The 18,207-nt window shown below is 33.5% G+C and overlaps 3 protein-coding genes and 1 long non-coding RNA gene across 5 annotated transcripts; 1 reads left to right on the forward strand and 3 right to left on the reverse strand.

Moving 5' to 3' along the window:
* Positions 1 to 1,535: 1,535 nt before the first annotated feature.
* Positions 1,536 to 5,261, forward strand: LOC135150656 (uncharacterized). Of its 2 annotated transcripts, XR_010288879.1 has the most exons (3): positions 1,536 to 2,055; positions 3,857 to 4,051; positions 4,925 to 5,261. It is a non-coding gene; the product is annotated as an uncharacterized LOC135150656 (long non-coding RNA). The 2 variants fall into 2 exon arrangements; XR_010288878.1 differs by lacking the exon at positions 3,857 to 4,051.
* Positions 5,262 to 6,276: 1,015 nt separating this feature from the next.
* LOC108208686 (serine carboxypeptidase-like 51) lies at positions 6,277 to 10,218 on the reverse strand. Its single transcript, XM_017379210.2, has 13 exons — positions 9,694 to 10,218; positions 9,499 to 9,593; positions 9,269 to 9,376; positions 8,918 to 9,158; positions 8,799 to 8,842; positions 8,657 to 8,724; positions 8,437 to 8,542; positions 8,143 to 8,342; positions 7,978 to 8,047; positions 7,745 to 7,795; positions 7,538 to 7,590; positions 7,301 to 7,433; positions 6,277 to 6,454 (listed from the first exon to the last, which is right to left on the reverse strand). Exons 1-13 carry the CDS (start codon positions 9,818 to 9,820, stop codon positions 6,395 to 6,397), a joined length of 1,356 nt encoding a protein of 451 aa, XP_017234699.2. The 5' UTR covers positions 9,821 to 10,218; the 3' UTR covers positions 6,277 to 6,394.
* Positions 10,219 to 11,438: 1,220 nt separating this feature from the next.
* LOC108207505 (protein PHLOEM PROTEIN 2-LIKE A5-like) lies at positions 11,439 to 13,634 on the reverse strand. The gene is made up of 2 exons (XM_064087381.1): positions 12,923 to 13,634; positions 11,439 to 12,811 (listed from the first exon to the last, which is right to left on the reverse strand). Exons 1-2 carry the CDS (start codon positions 13,369 to 13,371, stop codon positions 12,217 to 12,219), a joined length of 1,044 nt encoding a protein of 347 aa, XP_063943451.1. The 5' UTR covers positions 13,372 to 13,634; the 3' UTR covers positions 11,439 to 12,216.
* A 2,136-nt stretch (positions 13,635 to 15,770) lies between these two features.
* Positions 15,771 to 17,665, reverse strand: LOC108208728 (disease resistance protein RLM3). Its single transcript, XM_017379249.2, has 2 exons — positions 16,892 to 17,665; positions 15,771 to 16,789 (listed from the first exon to the last, which is right to left on the reverse strand). Exons 1-2 carry the CDS (start codon positions 17,338 to 17,340, stop codon positions 16,135 to 16,137), a joined length of 1,104 nt encoding a protein of 367 aa, XP_017234738.1. The 5' UTR covers positions 17,341 to 17,665; the 3' UTR covers positions 15,771 to 16,134.
* Between the last annotated feature and the right edge of the window lie 542 nt (positions 17,666 to 18,207).

An 18,207-nucleotide genomic window follows, 5' to 3' on the forward strand; every position in this document is an offset into this window, starting at 1 on the left:
TGCAAATGAGGTTGCAGAAGTTGCAAGTCGTATTTTTGTAAATAATTTGAAAAAAAATGTATTTTTAAAAAAAAAAATTAACTTGACAGTATTTTTGTAAATAATTTCTAAAAAGTTGGTATATTTATAAATATTTCAAGTTATAATCTAGAACTATAAAGTTGTCAAAGAAAAAAAATTGAATAAATAAGAAAATCTTATTATGATTCGCTGGCCTCCTAGTATATAATTTAAAATAGATTATTTATGATTTAATTTTTAATATTCTTATTTTATTATTGTATTTTCAAATTTTATAAATCGATTGATTATATATTTTATTAAAAATTTATTTTTTACAATATTTTCAAATCATAAATAGATATTTAAAATAATATATATTTGTATTATCGATCAAAGACCTTTTTATTCAAAAAATTTATCATAATTGAACTTTGACGGGATCCTTGTATAAGAAATAAGAAAAGCACTAATTTCTCTTGGGAATAGGGGTGTACAGTGTCGATGAAACCGGCCGAACCAACCCAAACCGCCCATATTTCACCCGAACCAATCCGAACTTTTTTTACCCGATTGATAATTGGATTAAAAAACAAGTAGCCCGATTTAATTGGGTTGGACACGGGTTTCAGTTTTTTTTAACCGATCCAACCCAATCCGATTATAAAATATTAAATTGCATATAAAAATTATCCACCCCACCCCAGTAACCCATAATATGTTAGCCTAGTCCATTTAACTAATTGTTGATTTATTGTGCTTTACTAATAGTTTCTGTTGAGCTAAATTTTAAATTTATTGCTATAATTCTGAAGTTTCCGGTATCGAGGTTTAATTGTTTTGTTCAGTAGTGCAGGTTTTTTAAGATGTTATAGTGCTTACCTCGTTTTGTATATATACTAGGTATTTCACCTGCTTGCTGTAATGACCCGGATTTTAAAAATATTTTTATTAATATTATAAATGATTTTCTTAAAAAGAGAGGAATAAGATTTAATATTTTATTCCAGTTTAATGAGTTTTCAAAGTTTTATATTTAACCCCCGGGTTATTGTGTTATGGATAAATGATTATATTTTCAAAACTGATTTTCATTTATGTTTTGAAAATTCTGTATGAATATTATGTGAATATATGTGTTATGTGATTAAGTGGTATTGGTGAATTTGTTTGTTAATTAGTTATGATTAATTATTAATATTATATGATTAATATATGAATTTTTGTGAATTCTGTATTATCTGGTTTATTGGGTTGACTGCTCATATGTGTTCGTATTTGAGAGATTTCAATTTCTATATGCTCAGAATGAAATATAGTTTATTTGGATATTTTCATATCGATTTATGGATTGTTATATGATTTTCTGATCGATTTACGGATTAAATTTCGTATATTTGTAATTATTTATTAATTATTTGATTATTCGTGAAACCGTCAACTCGTAACGGTTTAATTTCCCGGAAGTTTCGAGAAAACTCACCTTTAGCCTAATTTGAATATTCCGGACATTTTTCGTGTTTTGACTTTTTCGATCCGGGGTACGGTTTTCCCCGGAGTCGGTCCGGCGGAGTTTTGCGGGTATTTTAATTGTTGATAATTATCTGGTTTGTCTCGATATACGTGAAAGCCAGATATTTTGATTATTATATTACTTTTTATCGAAATACGTGCAAATGGGACCCGCAGACCAATCATTGATTTAAAAAGCCCCGTTTTGATGATTATCTCGAAAACCGGTACCGATTGGACCCCGCTTTATCAATCTAAAGCTATTAAATATCGTATTTTCATGTCATAAACGATCCAAAGGGGTACCAATTATTTGTAAATATAAATAGTCCTTCCTACACCTTATTTTCAACCGTAAATCATTTTCACCAGTTTCTCTGCACGAATATCGAGAGAAACCAAACTTTGTTCTTCGTGTTCTTCGTAATCAAACGAGGATTTGAAGGTGTTATTGGAATCCGATGGAGGCGTATGAATAGTCAAAACGAAGCTCTCGACGCGTAGAATCTATTACAATCATTAGTTTCGGTGCAGATTCAACGGGTAAATTACTATTAATTTTATAAAATTCGAATTATTTGTTTTTAAATGATGAATTTTCGTAGATGATTGTTTTTGATTGTTTTGATGATGCCATGTTGTAGTACGTGTTTTTCTCGTCGATTTGGTATATTATACGTCAAAAACGGAGTTCAATAACATGCTGAAAAAGTGGTTTGATTCTTGGTTTGCTGTTTTTGATGTTCTTGAGCAAACTCGCCGGAAACTTTAATCTTTTGGCCGGGTTTTTGATCTGTTGAGTCTGGGCTTAATTGGAAGCCACCAGTATGTTTGTCTTGAGGCAGGAAGTCGAATTATGTGGTCAAAATAAGTGTTAAATTCGAGAGGAGCTCTGCCGGAGTCTGGAGAAGCTCGCCGGCGGCAAGTTTTCTCCGAGCTTTTCCGGCTATATTCCGGATCCTTTGACGGTTATAACGGCATGGTTGAGTTCCTGGAGTTTTATTCTATATATCTGCACGTTTTGGCCAGGTTATGGGCATTATAACTCTGTCTCCGGCGAGGGAAGAGTCGGCCGGGGTAAAATTGCAGTTAGGTCCCCCATGTTTCGGGAGTGATGAAGGTTTAGTACCATGGTTTTATTTCTGTCGTTGTAGACACCAAACTTTCCAAAGTTTGCACTCTGCACCCCAAGTTCAAACTTTTAAACAGTGACACTTTAAACCTTTTCATATTATTTTCAGAAATTGTTTTATTTATTTATTTTAAATTTCAAAAATTATTGATTTTAAATTCAAAAATGCTTTTTAAATATTTGTTTATTCAAAAATAAATCTAAATTAGTTTATTAATTAATTTTAATTAGTAATTAATTATTTTAATTGGTCAATTAATTTAAATATTAATTGGTCAATTATTTTAATTAATTATTAATTGATTTTAATTGATTAATTAATGGGATTTAATTATTCTTTTTGATTTAAAAATTCTGAAAAATAGTTTCGAGCTTTGAAATATTTCTCTAAATTATTTTCAAGGCTCGTCAATTGTTTCTGAATGATTTCAAGTCCCATGTTGAGTATCCGGACTTGATTATTTATCCGAAAAGTGATTCTTTTATCATTTTAATTCCGAAAAATGTTTAAAAAATTCTAGAAAATCCCCGAAAAATCATTTTGAACCCAAAACTTGATTTGACATCAAGTGGGGAGAGAAACTTCATATGTAATGTGTTATCTGCTTTGTGTGTGATGTGTTATATGTTGATAGTGGAATCAGAAAACAGCTTAGATCATAACTTTTGATCTGTAAGTCGGAATCGAGTGAAACGAAAGAGAGATAAAAGCTTATAAAGCCTATTTCAATATGACATGATAATATGGTGGAGTCAAGAATGTGATGATGTGTTGTTAAATATATAGAATGTGATAATATGTGATCTAATTGCTATTAAGTGATGATTACGTGATATACGTGTTTATTCATGATATTATACACATGTGATAAATGATTTGAATGACATAGTTTTGGGTAATGATTGATATTGGATAGGAGTATATGGATTATAGGAATTCAAGTGGATTGACTGGTTGATTGAAAATAGGTTGACAGGTGGATAGTCTTATAAGTAGACGAGACGCTGTCAAATTATCAATAGGATTTATATGATAATTGATTTGTGATATGTTATGTGGAAGATGACTTGACTATATGATAAAGACAAAGCATGATTATGTGTTAAGTGATATTTGATAGGTAAAGGGATATATAAGTGGGTATCGATATACGTGATATGTATATGCGATAAATTGATTAGTGATTATAGTATTATTTTATTCTCGTAAAGGATTTGGACGAGACGTGTACGCTTGAAGACGTTCAGAAAGTCAAGTGATATTGCAAAGCGAATAAGGCACGAATCGAGGAAGTGAAGCTATATTGCGAATAGAGTATAGCCAGAGATGGTCTAGATATTATGTTATGCATAGATTGTGAAAGTGGAAAGATGAGATTGAGCTATGAGTTGGGAATTGGATTTAAGGCAAGAATCCTAAACCCTTCTCTTTGTTATATTGCAAATATTCTGATCCATTCCTTTGGTATATGTTTCAAGTATTCATGCCTTTCTTTTCTATGTTTAAAAGTGTGAGTATTCTGCCCATTCTTTCAAATCTTCACTTTCTAGAAAATTTCCGTTTTACAAATTAATTCGAAGTTCAGATTGTCATTGAAGCATGTGTTGCTCAGTGATAGTTAGAGCTTTGAATGAATTGGGATCTTCTTGATTATTCAACCCGCCATTGTCATGCTGGTTTAGCAGGCTAAATTCAGTTGCTTAGCCGATAATGGTAGATACTGAATAGTTGAGGATTTCTTGAACCGTGATTTATGAAATGATGGATCATAATTTATGAATAGATTATTATCAAAGTTTGATTTGGAATTATTCTGTTGTTGATGATATTTATGATGATGTTCTGTTGATTTACATTGGCTTCTTGAGTTGAATTAGAGAATTGGATTATTGTTTTTATATAAACATGTGGACCAGATGAGTGGTCAGACCAGATGAATGGTCATGTTAGGCCAATGAGTGCCTTGGATCCAGTGATAGAGCATGGCGGGGCCTGCTCGGGGTTAGGTATGACTGATCAGCATCCTAACCTTGGTTTTTAATTAAAATGTGATAGTCCAATTCAATAATTCTCTTGTGAAGGATTGAATTCCTCAGGTTTCTATTGCTGCAAGGTATTGTGATTCTTTTATACAATACCTGAATTTGTGAACTCAGGTTGAATCTTTTTATATCTTGAACTCGAGAATTTCTGTTATATCACTTCAGAACTTTCATTGTTTATTATTACTTGCTGAGCATTGTTGCTCACTCTTGCTATTCCTTTCTTAATCATTTCAGAAAGGATTAAAGATGAATGGCTAGTCTATGATTGCGAGTAAAGTTAAGGCTAGGCGAGGAGTCAGAGGTGTTAAGGATCCAGTGGTCGAGAAGTGTCCAGGAAGATTGATAAGGTTGATGCTAGCTCGAGTTGTGCTATTGAGATTCAGATGTAAGTCATAGCTGGAATAGTTGACAGTGATTCTTCTTATCGAAGATGATCTGATTTGGTAAGAGAAGTTGTGTAATAATAGTGGTTGATTCTAATTTCAATGCTGTAACCTGGATGCGATCCTGTTGTTTTAGGGGGTTAAAATGTTCTCTTTCAAATCACTTATTAAAGTTTTCAGGTTTTAAATTCTTTGAATTTCACGTTTTAAATTCTTTTGGTTTTAATTATCTTTTAAAAAAATAATTAAAAAAATACAGGTTTCCAAAAGTGTTTAAATATGGGTTTTATGTGGTGACGTCAGAATCCAGACCCCCGGATTACTGGACCGTCACACTTGCTGTAGTACATTCAGTTAGGGGTCGTTTGGTTCGTATGTTTCCGGAATCAGGTATGGGGTTTGTCGATTCCAAACCCATACCTGGTGTTTGGTTGAGAAAAACAAAATCTGAAACCCATACCTTAAACCCCCAAAGTATGGGTTTTTGATACCCGAGTGGGGAGGTGGGTATGAGATGGAGGTATGAGATACATTTATTTTTTATTTTTTGTCTCTCTTTAAGTAATGAAATATTAATGTTTGATACAAAATTAAATCAATGATGCAAAAATATATGACAATAATAATTTTATTAATATTTTTAATTAATATATATTATTAACTTATTGTTTTATAAAAAATGTATATAATGATTCCAGCACTCAACCAAACACATGATATCAGATATGATACCTCAAACTCATACCAACTTAACCCGATTCCTCATTCCAACCCGATACCACTCCTCGAACCAAATGACCCCTTAAAGTTTTATCTTTTGATGCATTGAAATTTGATTTTGCTAGATTATGAAAATGAAATTATTTTATATTTCATAACCCGATCAAACCAATCCGAACTGAAGTAATACAAATTGGTTTGGGTTATGAATTTAATTTTTATGGTTTGGGTTGAGAATTTGAAACCCGATTTAATTGGGTTGGGTCGTTAAATTTCTTTAACCCGCCCAACCCGAACCGTGTACACCCCCTACTTGGGAACAATATCCATTAAATCAGAATTATCGTAGTTTGTTATCTCTAACTATGTATTTAAGAAAAATGTCAATATAAACTTCTTAATTAAAATTTGCTAGATGACAATGGCAAGAAAAAGAAATTCAATAATTTTCGAAAATATATGTTCTTATATTGAAAAGTAATATATCTGAAATATTGATTTTTATTTTATTTAAAATTTGAATAATAAGATTCTCTCAGCTTCTCAGCTTACATCCAATTATTTTAGAAACTCACAATCACCATATTATTATTGTTTCTCATCAATAGTGCATAATGTTATCCAACATGTCCAGCGAAACACATGGTTGATCCAATGGTACCTATCAGCCACCAGAAACAAATGCTCTATCAACTAATATAAAAATATAATTATTATCATAATACGAATTCACTAATTTTCATTAAACATAGTACCCGCTTACTTAATATCATATCATATTTGAATTAATTATCTATAATTTGGTAGTAAAAAAATAATTTTGGTGCTAGTTAACCTTGTTGATCATGATAATATTGTTTAAAGGGTTAATAATCAAGTGAGTCACCAAATTGGGCTTGATATATCAAGTTGGTCACCGAACTCAAAACGGTCTCAAATTGGTCACTCAAGTTAGTTATATGTATCTGTAAATATGAATTCAAAGAGTAAAGATATTATTTATAGAGGTTTAAATATTATTTTTGAATGTTACCACAACTAAATACAAGATTATGACTTCTCGTATTTATGAAAATATATTTAGATTTTGTCAAGTTTATTTACTATTTATTTTTTATTATATAGTTATTTTCTTTATTTTAATTATAAATATATAATAAATAAACTTGATAAATCTGAATATATTACCATAAATATCAGAAGTCATGATCTTATACTTAGTTCTGGTAACATTCAAAAATAATATGTAAACCTCTATAAATAATATATTTACCCCTTCAACTTATATTTACAGATACATATAACTTGACTTGAGTGATCAATTTGACACCGTTTTGAGTTCAGTGACCGACTTGATATTTTGAGCCCACTCTTGTGACTCACTTGATTATTAACCCATTGTTTAAATCAGTTTTTGTCATGCAAATTTCGTTCAGTTTTACTAACATTATTAGTGTTTTCTATATCAGAACATGACTCTGTGTCTGTGAATTGGTGTTTGACTTACATAGTGGCCAGCATTAAGGATCCAGTAGAAGTGTAAATTCCTCAAGGACTTGGTGAATCCCTTTGTACCTTTCTCACCCCCACAGTACAATGGACTTCTGTTCATGCTTAAAAAAGTCTGTATGCCTTCCCACCTGAAAGTTCAGAGTGGTAAAGGAACAAATGACAAAATGAGTGCATCCTAATAGAGATGACTTGTACATGTAGGTACTGTTTATCAGAAACTAGTGCCTCTTACTTTAGCTTTGCAACCCATGCTTCAGTTCCTTTGGTCGAACAGATGAGATCAACCTACAATATCCAACCAAATCATATTGTCATCATAAGCCGCGGACAAAATTAAGGACATGGTGTCCACAATTACGGACAAATTTTAAGCTAATTTGGGGGGGGGGGGGGGGGGGGGGGGGGGGGGGACTGGGAATGTTTGCAGGAAAAACCTTACTTGTCCGCTGTAAATTGTCACATTGACTCCTTTTGCCAAAAGCTCATCGACCTGTATGCGAATAAACGAATAAATTGAGTGATGGTTGAATAGGTAAATTGCCTTGATGTAGGATTGGCAAACTTAAAATGCCAGAAGATATGAAAATTCAGTTCAAGAACATATGTGCGCGTATAGTTCTAATTGTGAGAAATCCAAATAAAACTATAGAATCTTTGAAGATATTGGCATACCTCATTGATCCTTGGCTTCATGAATTCTTCTGCAAGAGCCATGAAAACAGACCCTGCCTGCCCTCCCCATCTGTGAAAAAGGAGGGGAAACCCCTTTTTTTACTTGCAGCAAAAAAAAAATGTGTGTTTCGCTAGTTACATATAAAGGGGAGAAAAAGAACTTACTGCACATCTTCTGGGATTATCTTAAGTTTTTCTTTAAGAACGCCATTCATTAAAGTGTTTAGATCAGCTTCACCGCCTGGCACAGACCTCAAAGAAGCCAAATATCTTGAGTTTCTTTTCGACTTGACTTTTTGAGATAGTTCAACAGTTGTTGTGGAGAGAGGATCAAATGCAGAATCCAAGAGGAAATTGTAGAAATCCTAAAATCCAACATAATCAGTGAAGTTTATAGAAGTAATATATTAGACCGCTACAGAAGCATAAGAATAAGCAGTGCAGAGGATAATAACGTACCACAGAATTACTGTACGCATCAATAACTTCCTCAAGTTCAAAATATGAATTAGTTGCAGCTTCATACTCTCCTTGATCGATTTGCTGCTTGATATTCTGAGTAAGACTGGTGTCCAAAATATTTCAGTGCAGAACATATAACTCACTCTATAAGATATTGCAGAAAACATCAACAGAATAAACAGAAATTAATGAAGTTCAAGTAGACATTTATTCTCACTTGTTAGCTTTCTCTACGCCTTTATTGTCAAGCCTCGAAACATCTTTAAGAAGAGGAGCCCATGAAAACTGCAAGTACCAAATTGACTGAGTAAGAGTTCAATGCAATAATAAGAACAGATCATTCAAGAAAATGTACCGACCACGAAATCTTCTGGAGAGAGCCAAGTATCTCCCAATACAATTCCTAGAGATCAAAACTAAATTATGAACACATTCCACCCATAAAATCTAGGATCACATTTATTTTCTTCGAAATTACCTCCAAGATTGAGCTTCAATGTTTCTGCTTCAATAGCCTTTAATGCTGATAATCCAAGCAGGACTGCCCATTTTCCTCCATAAGACTCAGCTACTACATACAAAGGGCTCTTTTGGAGGACTTCATCGCTGTTGAAAAGTGAAATCAACAATGTGATCAAATCTGCTGCAGCCTCTTCATCAGTCTTCGCGAATGAAGCATCATCCTCAACAAAACTGTATCCAGTCCCTACTGGATTATCCTACATTTTCTCAGATTGGAAGATATAAATATAAAGAAAAGAACTTAAACCAAAAATATATTGAAGTACCGAATATCACAAAATTTATGCAGTTTAATATCATCACATACCACAAACAAGAGATCAGCCTTTTGCAACCATGTTGAGTTTCTTGGCTTGAGAAAAGTATCCAATGGCCCAACCTCCTGAAAATTTCCAATTCCAACTCCCGACGCCCCCTATTCATAGGGACAAAGCATAAAGACTTAACTTTTGTATATATGATCACTACTTATCATTTAATTTGAAATGAACTAGAACATTTTGGTGTCTAAACAAATTATGAAAGATGATTACTTACAGGTCCACCCTGCAACCACAAAATTATGGGCCATGGGTTGTTTGGATCTTCAGTCCTCTGTGGACTTTTGTAATACCACCAGAACATGTGAGCTTCTGTTTTTCACACATTTCCAAACACAACAATCCATGATCAGAACAAATATTAATCTGAATTCTGCATTGTGGATCTAGTGTAGTCTTTTGGGTTACTTACTGGGCCTGACTTCCACATATCCCCACTGTTCTGATCCATCTACAGTCCCAGCAGCCATGGCTCCATTGCTGATAAGTGGTATGAGAAACATGAAAAATAAAAACAGAGCAAAGTGGTACCTTCCCATTTTCCAGTATGCAAAGATACCAAGAACCAGCTCAGAGATGATTTTTAAGTACACCCATACACATATTTAAGTAGACTTGCTCCCATACTGTAACTTTTGATATGGGAGTTTATTCAACAGAAATTACCATCATATAATGGTGAAAAATTAATGCTCACGTGACAAAATTCATCGAAACAGACATTTGATACAAAGTCTGTCTTCTCCGCGAACGAAACAGAATATCTATGGCAAAAACTTATCAATCCAGCCCCTAGATTAATTTCAAACACAATAACACATATTGCTAAAATGCAAACAGTGAGAGATATCTTTAACAAACATTATTTTTCATGTTTAATTTATTAGTAAGAGATGAATAAGAAGCCAATCATGTCCTTTCTCATTTTGTATTGATAATCTTGTGAAAAGAAAGTGAGAAACATAAGGGAAAGTGAGAAACATGTGCAAGGTGCAGTGATTGTTACATAGGGGGCCTTGTTTGAAAGATACATGTGTGGTGGAAAAGGAATCGTAAATATAATAATAAATGTTCTTCTTTCTTCAATAAGAAAAATATGAACTACTTCATGTCTTTAGCTGGAAAATGAACTAGATATTCACTAGGCATTACTTAACCCAGGAGTTTGATTCATGAGTTGCAGAAGAGTGAATACATGCCTTTGGATCGACCAGACATAAGAACATCTATTGTTTTTATATTTAGAATAGGAGGGTATAGAACAACAATCATCAAAACAGATGAGGAAGGTTTATACCTAAACTGGTCCCCATTTTCAATAACAAATCAGATTATTTTTTATATTTGAATTTATTAAAAATTTAGCTCCTTCATCTTTCAGCAACAAGATTTATGAATCCAGTGACTGTTGATATGGTTCAACGAAGGCACTAGAAGTACATGTTCTTATGGACATTAGTTCCCGGAAGGTATCAAGCCTGTTTGAACAGAACAAAAAAAAAATGAAGATCTGTACTAATTTCAAAGTTAAGTTGCAAAGAAGGCTCTGAAAGCTAATTATGCAGATGACGGATAATATATACATGCACTACCTTTAAAAAGTTTAAGCAAGTTACAATTTGGTTTACACATTTACGGAGACAATGTGATGAAGGGCATAGAATAACACCTGGATCGCATCTAGAAAGCATTCGGACTTACTTGACCTAAAAGAGATACGGAGCATGCTGGCATTGTAATTCATAGAGCCTCTACACACAATTGAAATACCTGAATATCAAAGAACATAACAGCTTGACCCTGATCAGTGCAACTATTCACTCAAGATGCCTCCAGTAAGAGTTTCAGCAACTTACTCAATCCACACTGCAGTAATAAATTTGGAACTGCATTTGATTATTCACTTACAAGAGGCTTAGTCTCTTTTCTGTCCAAGACTGAAAGGTCATTTAAACTGTCAGTAGTGTTCAATTACACTCCCATCAATACTTACTGTACCGTAAAATAAAACTCCATAGCAACTAGAAAGAGACATATATGATGAATTTGATTTATTTATTTTCTGATAAACAATTTTTTTTTCTTCCACAGAAAATAGAACAAGCTTGAAGAATGGTTAAGACCCATGATACAAGATCCTACCCAACTAAAAAGCAAATCTACAGAATTCAACACAACAGTACAAATGAGAAATTATGCTCCTATCTTTTTTAGCTGCATTTAAAAATTGCTTGCGATTGATTGAATTTTCCCTTTCATTTCAAACCACATTCATTCGGGAAAGCAAATAAAAATCACAAGCTACAAATTCATAGTAGTTTGGTACTACTAACTGAAAGTGACAGTTTGCCAGTTAATATAGGACACTTGTTGAAACTTAAATGCTGAACTTGTAAAAGCATGACTGTTCTATCATATACTCATGTGACTAAAGGGTTCATAATAAATCTGTATTTCATTTAAAATTTTCAACATGGCCACCAGTAGTACTAGAATTCATATAACTATTGCTATATTTTTACACCAAGAAGTGTTTTGTGATGTTAAAACAAAAATTCTACTCCAATGCATAGATTTAAAATTGCACCAAATAATCTATATTTAACTAATTTGTCAACCACCTTTGTAAATGAAACGAAATAAAAAATATCAAACTTGTTATTTCTCTCACTTTCCCACTTGCATGTCTATGTGATAATTATAACAATATCTATACTTGGTTCTATATTTATTACCAAGTATAACATTTTACTATATTGAAATCAAGTTTAGCATCTTATTCAAGTGTGCATTTTTGATGGGTGCTATATTATAAATATAACATTATTTTTAGCACCTCCATTTGACTTGCCCTAATACATCAGTTATAAATTGATGAAAAAGTCTAAGACCTTTCGTTACGCGTCAGTTCTCAAACATCGGCCTTACAAATTTTCTAGCAGTGCTCCTGGGCTTCCGTTCTGTGGCTCCTGTCCCCTGATACGTTACATTTACATTGTGTCTTGAAAGTACATACTAATACATTAACAATCCATTGACATTGTATCTTGAAGATGTTTTTTTTTCTTCTTTTCTTCATTCTTCTTCTTGCTTTTGCCAAGTATTGCTTCCGGTAGAGTGACATCAGTCTTTTCTTCAGCTTTTGCCTGATTTCAATATTATGAAAACCCTCTTCCTCTTCTTCTCCACACAAGTCCTTTCCATTCACAATCACAGTAGGAAATCTTACTTTCTTTTTACCAAGCAGCTCTTTTAGCTCACTCACATACATGGGCTCATCTGAGCAATTTCTCACCTCATACACAACATTTGCACTTTCAAGTATCTTCCTTACTGACTCGCCATTATTAGCCCTGGTAGTTGTGTAAAGAATTATCTTGGCAGCAGACGACTCATGGCTCAAAGAGGGAGATGAAGACGTGCCTTGTAAAACTTGACCTTTTGGCACTGGCTGACGACATTCAGGGAACCTGGCTGCCAATCTTTCTCGAAACAATTTGACAGTGTTTTGGATGAAAGTGCTTTGTAGTCTGACAGTAGTCACACATATACATTTTTTTAAATAAAACTGTTTCTAAACTAATTAGAAATAGAAAATGTACACATATACATTTAATTTGGAAAATGAGAAGAAAAATCACCCCTCTACATGCTCTCCAAAAATGTTACCAACTTCTACCAGAGCTTCTCTCCACTTGTCCACTTTGTGGTTGTGCCTTGCCCTATGCTTCTCAAGCGCAATACTATAATTACCCAGCTGGTGTTTAATATCATGGATTTCAACCTCGTAAAAAATTGGTAGGATAAAATACCTAGAGACCTTGTAGCGTTCAAGGATGAGGACAAGTTCATCAAGGCACCACGTAGATTCTGCATAATATTGGGAGAATATAATGATGGCGCTCATGGAGGATCTAATACCTTCCTTAATTGTTGAATTTAGTTCATCTCCAACACATATATCACTTTTGTCCATGAAGGCTATGAATCCTTCGGCTTTTAATGCCTCGTATACGAAGCATGTAAACTTGTTTCTTGTTTCCCCTTTGAAGCTCAAGAAGACATGACAAAATGAAGCTTCTTTAGCCATGGAGATCCAACTTCCCCCTCAATTGATATTTAGCAGAGGTTAAAGATTTAGTTTATTCTTTATAACCAACTTCCATCGAAAGATGTTCAAAAAAAATTGCCAAATTGGCATATAATCTCCGGCAACACATCTAAAACGAAGTGACTTGGTCAATGGAAACTACTAAAAATATTATTTTTAAAATTTTCTTTTTTTGGATAAAAATATGTAATCAAAATACTAATTCACGAAAAATAAATTAAAAATAATAATTTTTACTGTTCGATTAATTCTGGTAAAAATGTGTGTCAAAGTCAAAACATCATATAAAAAACAGAGAAAGTACTTAGATTTGTAGGAATCAGAATTGCATAAATGTCCGACTCTGAGTCATTTGTAAGGGATCAATCCTTGCTCAAAGCGGAAATGGTGACAGCTTGAGGTTAAATATATGCTTCTTTGATATATTGACTGCTGGGGGAGCAGCTTCAGACCTAATAGCATGCTCTAAGAGTATATGTAATGTGTGATCGAGGATAATATAGAGGAAGAATATGCCTGTTAATTGTGCAAATTTCAAGAGGTATTTTAGGTTTACAACTAAAAGCATGTGTTTAAGATTGTATATTTAGCAAAGAATGTCAAATATTCCCAGGACGGTTTCCATGTCCTGACTCCAGGAAAAGAAATTAGTTTTCTTTGTAATCTTTTGTTTCTCTGCCGCCCAGGTATAAATTATGATAAAAAAAGATGCAAGACATATATAAACTAGCAAATTACGCCTCTACTATTTAGTCGTTCCATACTATACCCTTATGTCGTGTTTAGTTGGGGTGAATGGAATGGAAAGTGAATGCAAATTTTGTATGATGAGATTGGGATATAAACATCAATATGTGACCAGTCTGGTACAAAGCTTACTCGTTTTGTATTGATAATCTTGTGAAAAGAAAGCGAGAAACGTGTGCAAGGTGCAGTGATTGTTACATAGGGGGCCTTGTTTGAAAGATACATGGGTGGTGGAAAAGGAATCGTAAATATAATAATAAATGTTCTCCTTTCTTCAATAAGATGAATATGAACTACTTCATGTCTTCAGTCGGAAAATGAACTAGATATTCACTAGGCATTACTTAACCCAGGAGTTTGATTCATGACCTAATACTGATCCCCATTTCGATAACAGATCAGATTATTTTTTATTTTTGAATTTATTAAAACATGTAGCTCCTTCTTCTTGCAGCAACAAGATTTAAGAATCCAGTAATTGTTGATATGGTTCAACGAAGGCACTAGAAGTACATGTTCTTATGGACATTAGTTCCCGGAAGGTATCAAGCCTGTTTGAACAGAACAAAAAAAAATGAAGATCTGTACTAATTTCAACTTAAGTTGCAAAAGAAGGCTCTGAAAGCTAATTACGCAGATGACGGCTAATATATACTACTTGCACTACCATTAAAAAGTTTATACTAGTTGCAATTTGGATTTTACATTTACGGAGACAAAGTGATGAAGGGCATAGAATAACACCTGGACCGAATCTAGAAAGCATTCGGACTTGCTGAAATACCTGATCACTGCAACTATTCACTTGAGATCCCTTCAGTAAGAGTTTCAGCAACTTACTCAATCCACGCTCCAGTAATAAATCTGGAATCTGAATTTGATTATCCACTTAAAAGAGGCTGAGTCTCTTTTCTGTCCAAGACCGAAAGGTCATTCAAATTGTCAGTGGTGTTTTAATTACACTTCCATCAATACTTAATGTACCATAAAATAAAACTCCATAGCAACTAGAAAGAGCCATATATGATGAAGCAACCAAATATTAAACCACATTCAATTTATTTATTTTTTGATAAACAATTTTTCTTCTTCTACAGAACAACTAGAACAAGCTTGAAGAATGGTTAAGACCCATGATACAAGATACTACTCAATAAGAAGTAAAACTACGGAATTCAACACATCTGTACAAATCAGATATTATGCTCCTATCTTTTTTTTTGCTACATTTAAAAATTTCTTGCACTGAATACATTTTCCATCCATTTCAAATCATTCATTTGGGGAAGCAAAATAAAAATCACAAGCTACAAATTCATAGTAGTTTGGTACTACTGACTAAAAGTGACGGTTTGCCAGTTAAGAGCATGATAGTTTTGTGGGTGGGCACAGGAGCACTTTTTACTTGGATAGAAGATTTTAATCGGAGATTTTTGTGCATAAAGGAGGACCATCATTATTAATAAGACCGGAATCAATAGAAAATCCGTAGTTTTATTATCTACTCATGTAACTATGGGGTTCATACTAAATCTGTATTTCATTTGAAATTTTCACACAATATACCATATATTCAAAGAATTTGAAACGAAAGGAGCATCTACAAATTAAATGCATGAAGTCAAGATATCAGGTCCCTTGATGTCTTAAGGTGATGTATTATGGCAGTTCTGTCTGAGTATGAGCTCTACAATTGAAAGAAAATTTTCTGAGAAAAGATTGATAGTTAACAAATTCAGACAGCTGCATGTGAACAAAATAATAGTGAACAAATGTTAGAAGTCATTTGCCAAAAACTCCAAGTAACTTTTAAACAGAGAAACTTTGTTTCACTTGTAGATCACTTATGTGTGAAAATAACTTACTTCATAATCAGTTAATCACCCAAATCGACCCATTACAAATTAAATCATGAGGAAGAAGCATCAATTACAAAAATAATGTTTTTAATGCTCGGCTAAGAATGTATATGAAGTAAGAGTTTAGGACCTTTCTTTACACATCACTTAAAAACCTGTTAGACACAGGAGGGACAAAAGTAAATAAGAAATCTTCTCCGACAGCAGTGAACCTCGGCCTCTGTTCTGCGTCACCTGAGACATTACATTTACACTGTGTCTTGAAGGTACATAATGCACTAATAATCCATTCGAATTGCATCTTAAAAATGTATCTTTTTCTTTCCTTTTTCATTATTTTTTTTCCCAAGTATTGGTTCCAATATATGGCCTTTAGTATTCCCTTGAGCTCTTGCTTCATTTCAATATCATAAAAACCCTCTACCTCTTCTTCTCCACACAAGTCCTTCCCATTCACAATCACGGTAGGAAGTCTTACCTTCTTTTTACCAAGCAGCTCTTTTAGCTCACTCACATACATGGGCTCATCTGAGCAATTTCTCACCTCATACACCACATTTCCACTTTCAAGTATCTTCCTTAACGACTTATAAACACCTCCGCCATTGTTGGCCCTGGTAGTTGTGTAAAAAAGTATCTTGTCAGCAGATGACTCGTGCCTCAAAGAGGGAGATGCAGACATGCCTTGTAAAACTTGACCTTTTGGCACTGGGTGATGACATTCAGGGAACCTGACTGCCAATCTTTCTCGAAACAATTTGACAGTGTTTTGGATGAAAGTGCTTTGTAGTCTGACAGTACCACACATATAACATATTTTAATTTATAGTCTCTAAACTAATTAGAAATGGAAAATGTAAACTAAAATTTGAAAAATGGGAAGGAAAATTTACCCCTCTACCTGCTCTCCAAATATATTTCCGACTTCTACCAGAGCTTCTCTCCACTTCTCCACTTTGTGGTTGTGCCTTGCCCTATGCTTCTCAAGCGCGATACCATAATTACCCAGCTGGTGTTTAATATCATGGATTTCAACCTCATAAAAAATTGGTAGGATAAAATACCTAGAGACCTTGTAGCGTTCAAGGATGAGGACAAGTTCATCAAGGCACCACGTAGATTCTGCATATGTTTGGGAGAATACAATGATGGCGCTCATGGAGGATCTAATCCCCTCCATAATTGTTGAATTTAGTTCATCTCCAACACATATATCACTTTTGTCCATGAAGGCTATGAATCCATCGGCTTTTAATGCCTCATATAAGAAGCATGTGAAGTTGTTTCGTGTTTCCCCTTTGAAGCTCAAGAAGACATGACAAAATGAAGCTTCTTTAGCCATGAAGATCCAACTTCTTCTCTAAATTAATATCAAGTAGAGGTTGAAGAATAAGTTTCCTCTTTATAATCAACTTCCATCGAAAGATGTTCAACACAAACTGGTACATAATCTCCGCCAGCACATCTAAGAATAAGTGACTTGGTCGATGGAAACTATAATAATCAGATCTGTAGGAATCAGGATTGCATAAATGTCCAAATTAGTGTCTCATTTGCAATGATGCCTTGCTCAAAGCGAAAATCGTGACGCTTGAGGTTAAAGATCTCTTCCGGTGATATTCTTCAACCTCTCGGAGGATAATTAGTACTAATGAGAAGACATTTTTTTTTTCTGGACTTCACATATTTGTTGCGGTCTTGCAGAGGTAAAATGAATACTACCGGAGTGTATTCGATTGGGATTTTTATGAATTGTTTTTAGTCTATGGATTTTAATGGATTGTGTGTGATTTTGATTTTGGGCGGATTCTTGATAAAATGTCACAGATTTTATAGGATTTAAGTAAAATACTTCAAAATCCCATTGATTTTGGTGGGATTTCAAAAAACTTATAATACACCGAAAAATACCACAAAATCCATCATTTTATGAAATGCAAAAAAATCCATCAGCATTTGAATACCATCAGATTTTAATGGATTTTAAAGAATCCCAGTTGAATACCATCACATTTTAAAGCATAATTTAAAATCTCAATTGAATACCACCAGATTTTGTAGCATAATTTAAAATCTCAATTGAATACCTCAAGATTTTAATAGATTTAAAACAATCTCAATCGAATACCCTCGGATTTTATGAATACAAAAAAATCTTTAAAATCTCAATCCAATACACCCCTCCTAACATGTTTTCGAAAACATGTAG

This window comes from Daucus carota, chromosome 2 (assembly GCF_001625215.2).
Source record: "Daucus carota subsp. sativus chromosome 2, DH1 v3.0, whole genome shotgun sequence".
Classification (NCBI taxonomy): domain Eukaryota; kingdom Viridiplantae; phylum Streptophyta; class Magnoliopsida; order Apiales; family Apiaceae; genus Daucus; species Daucus carota.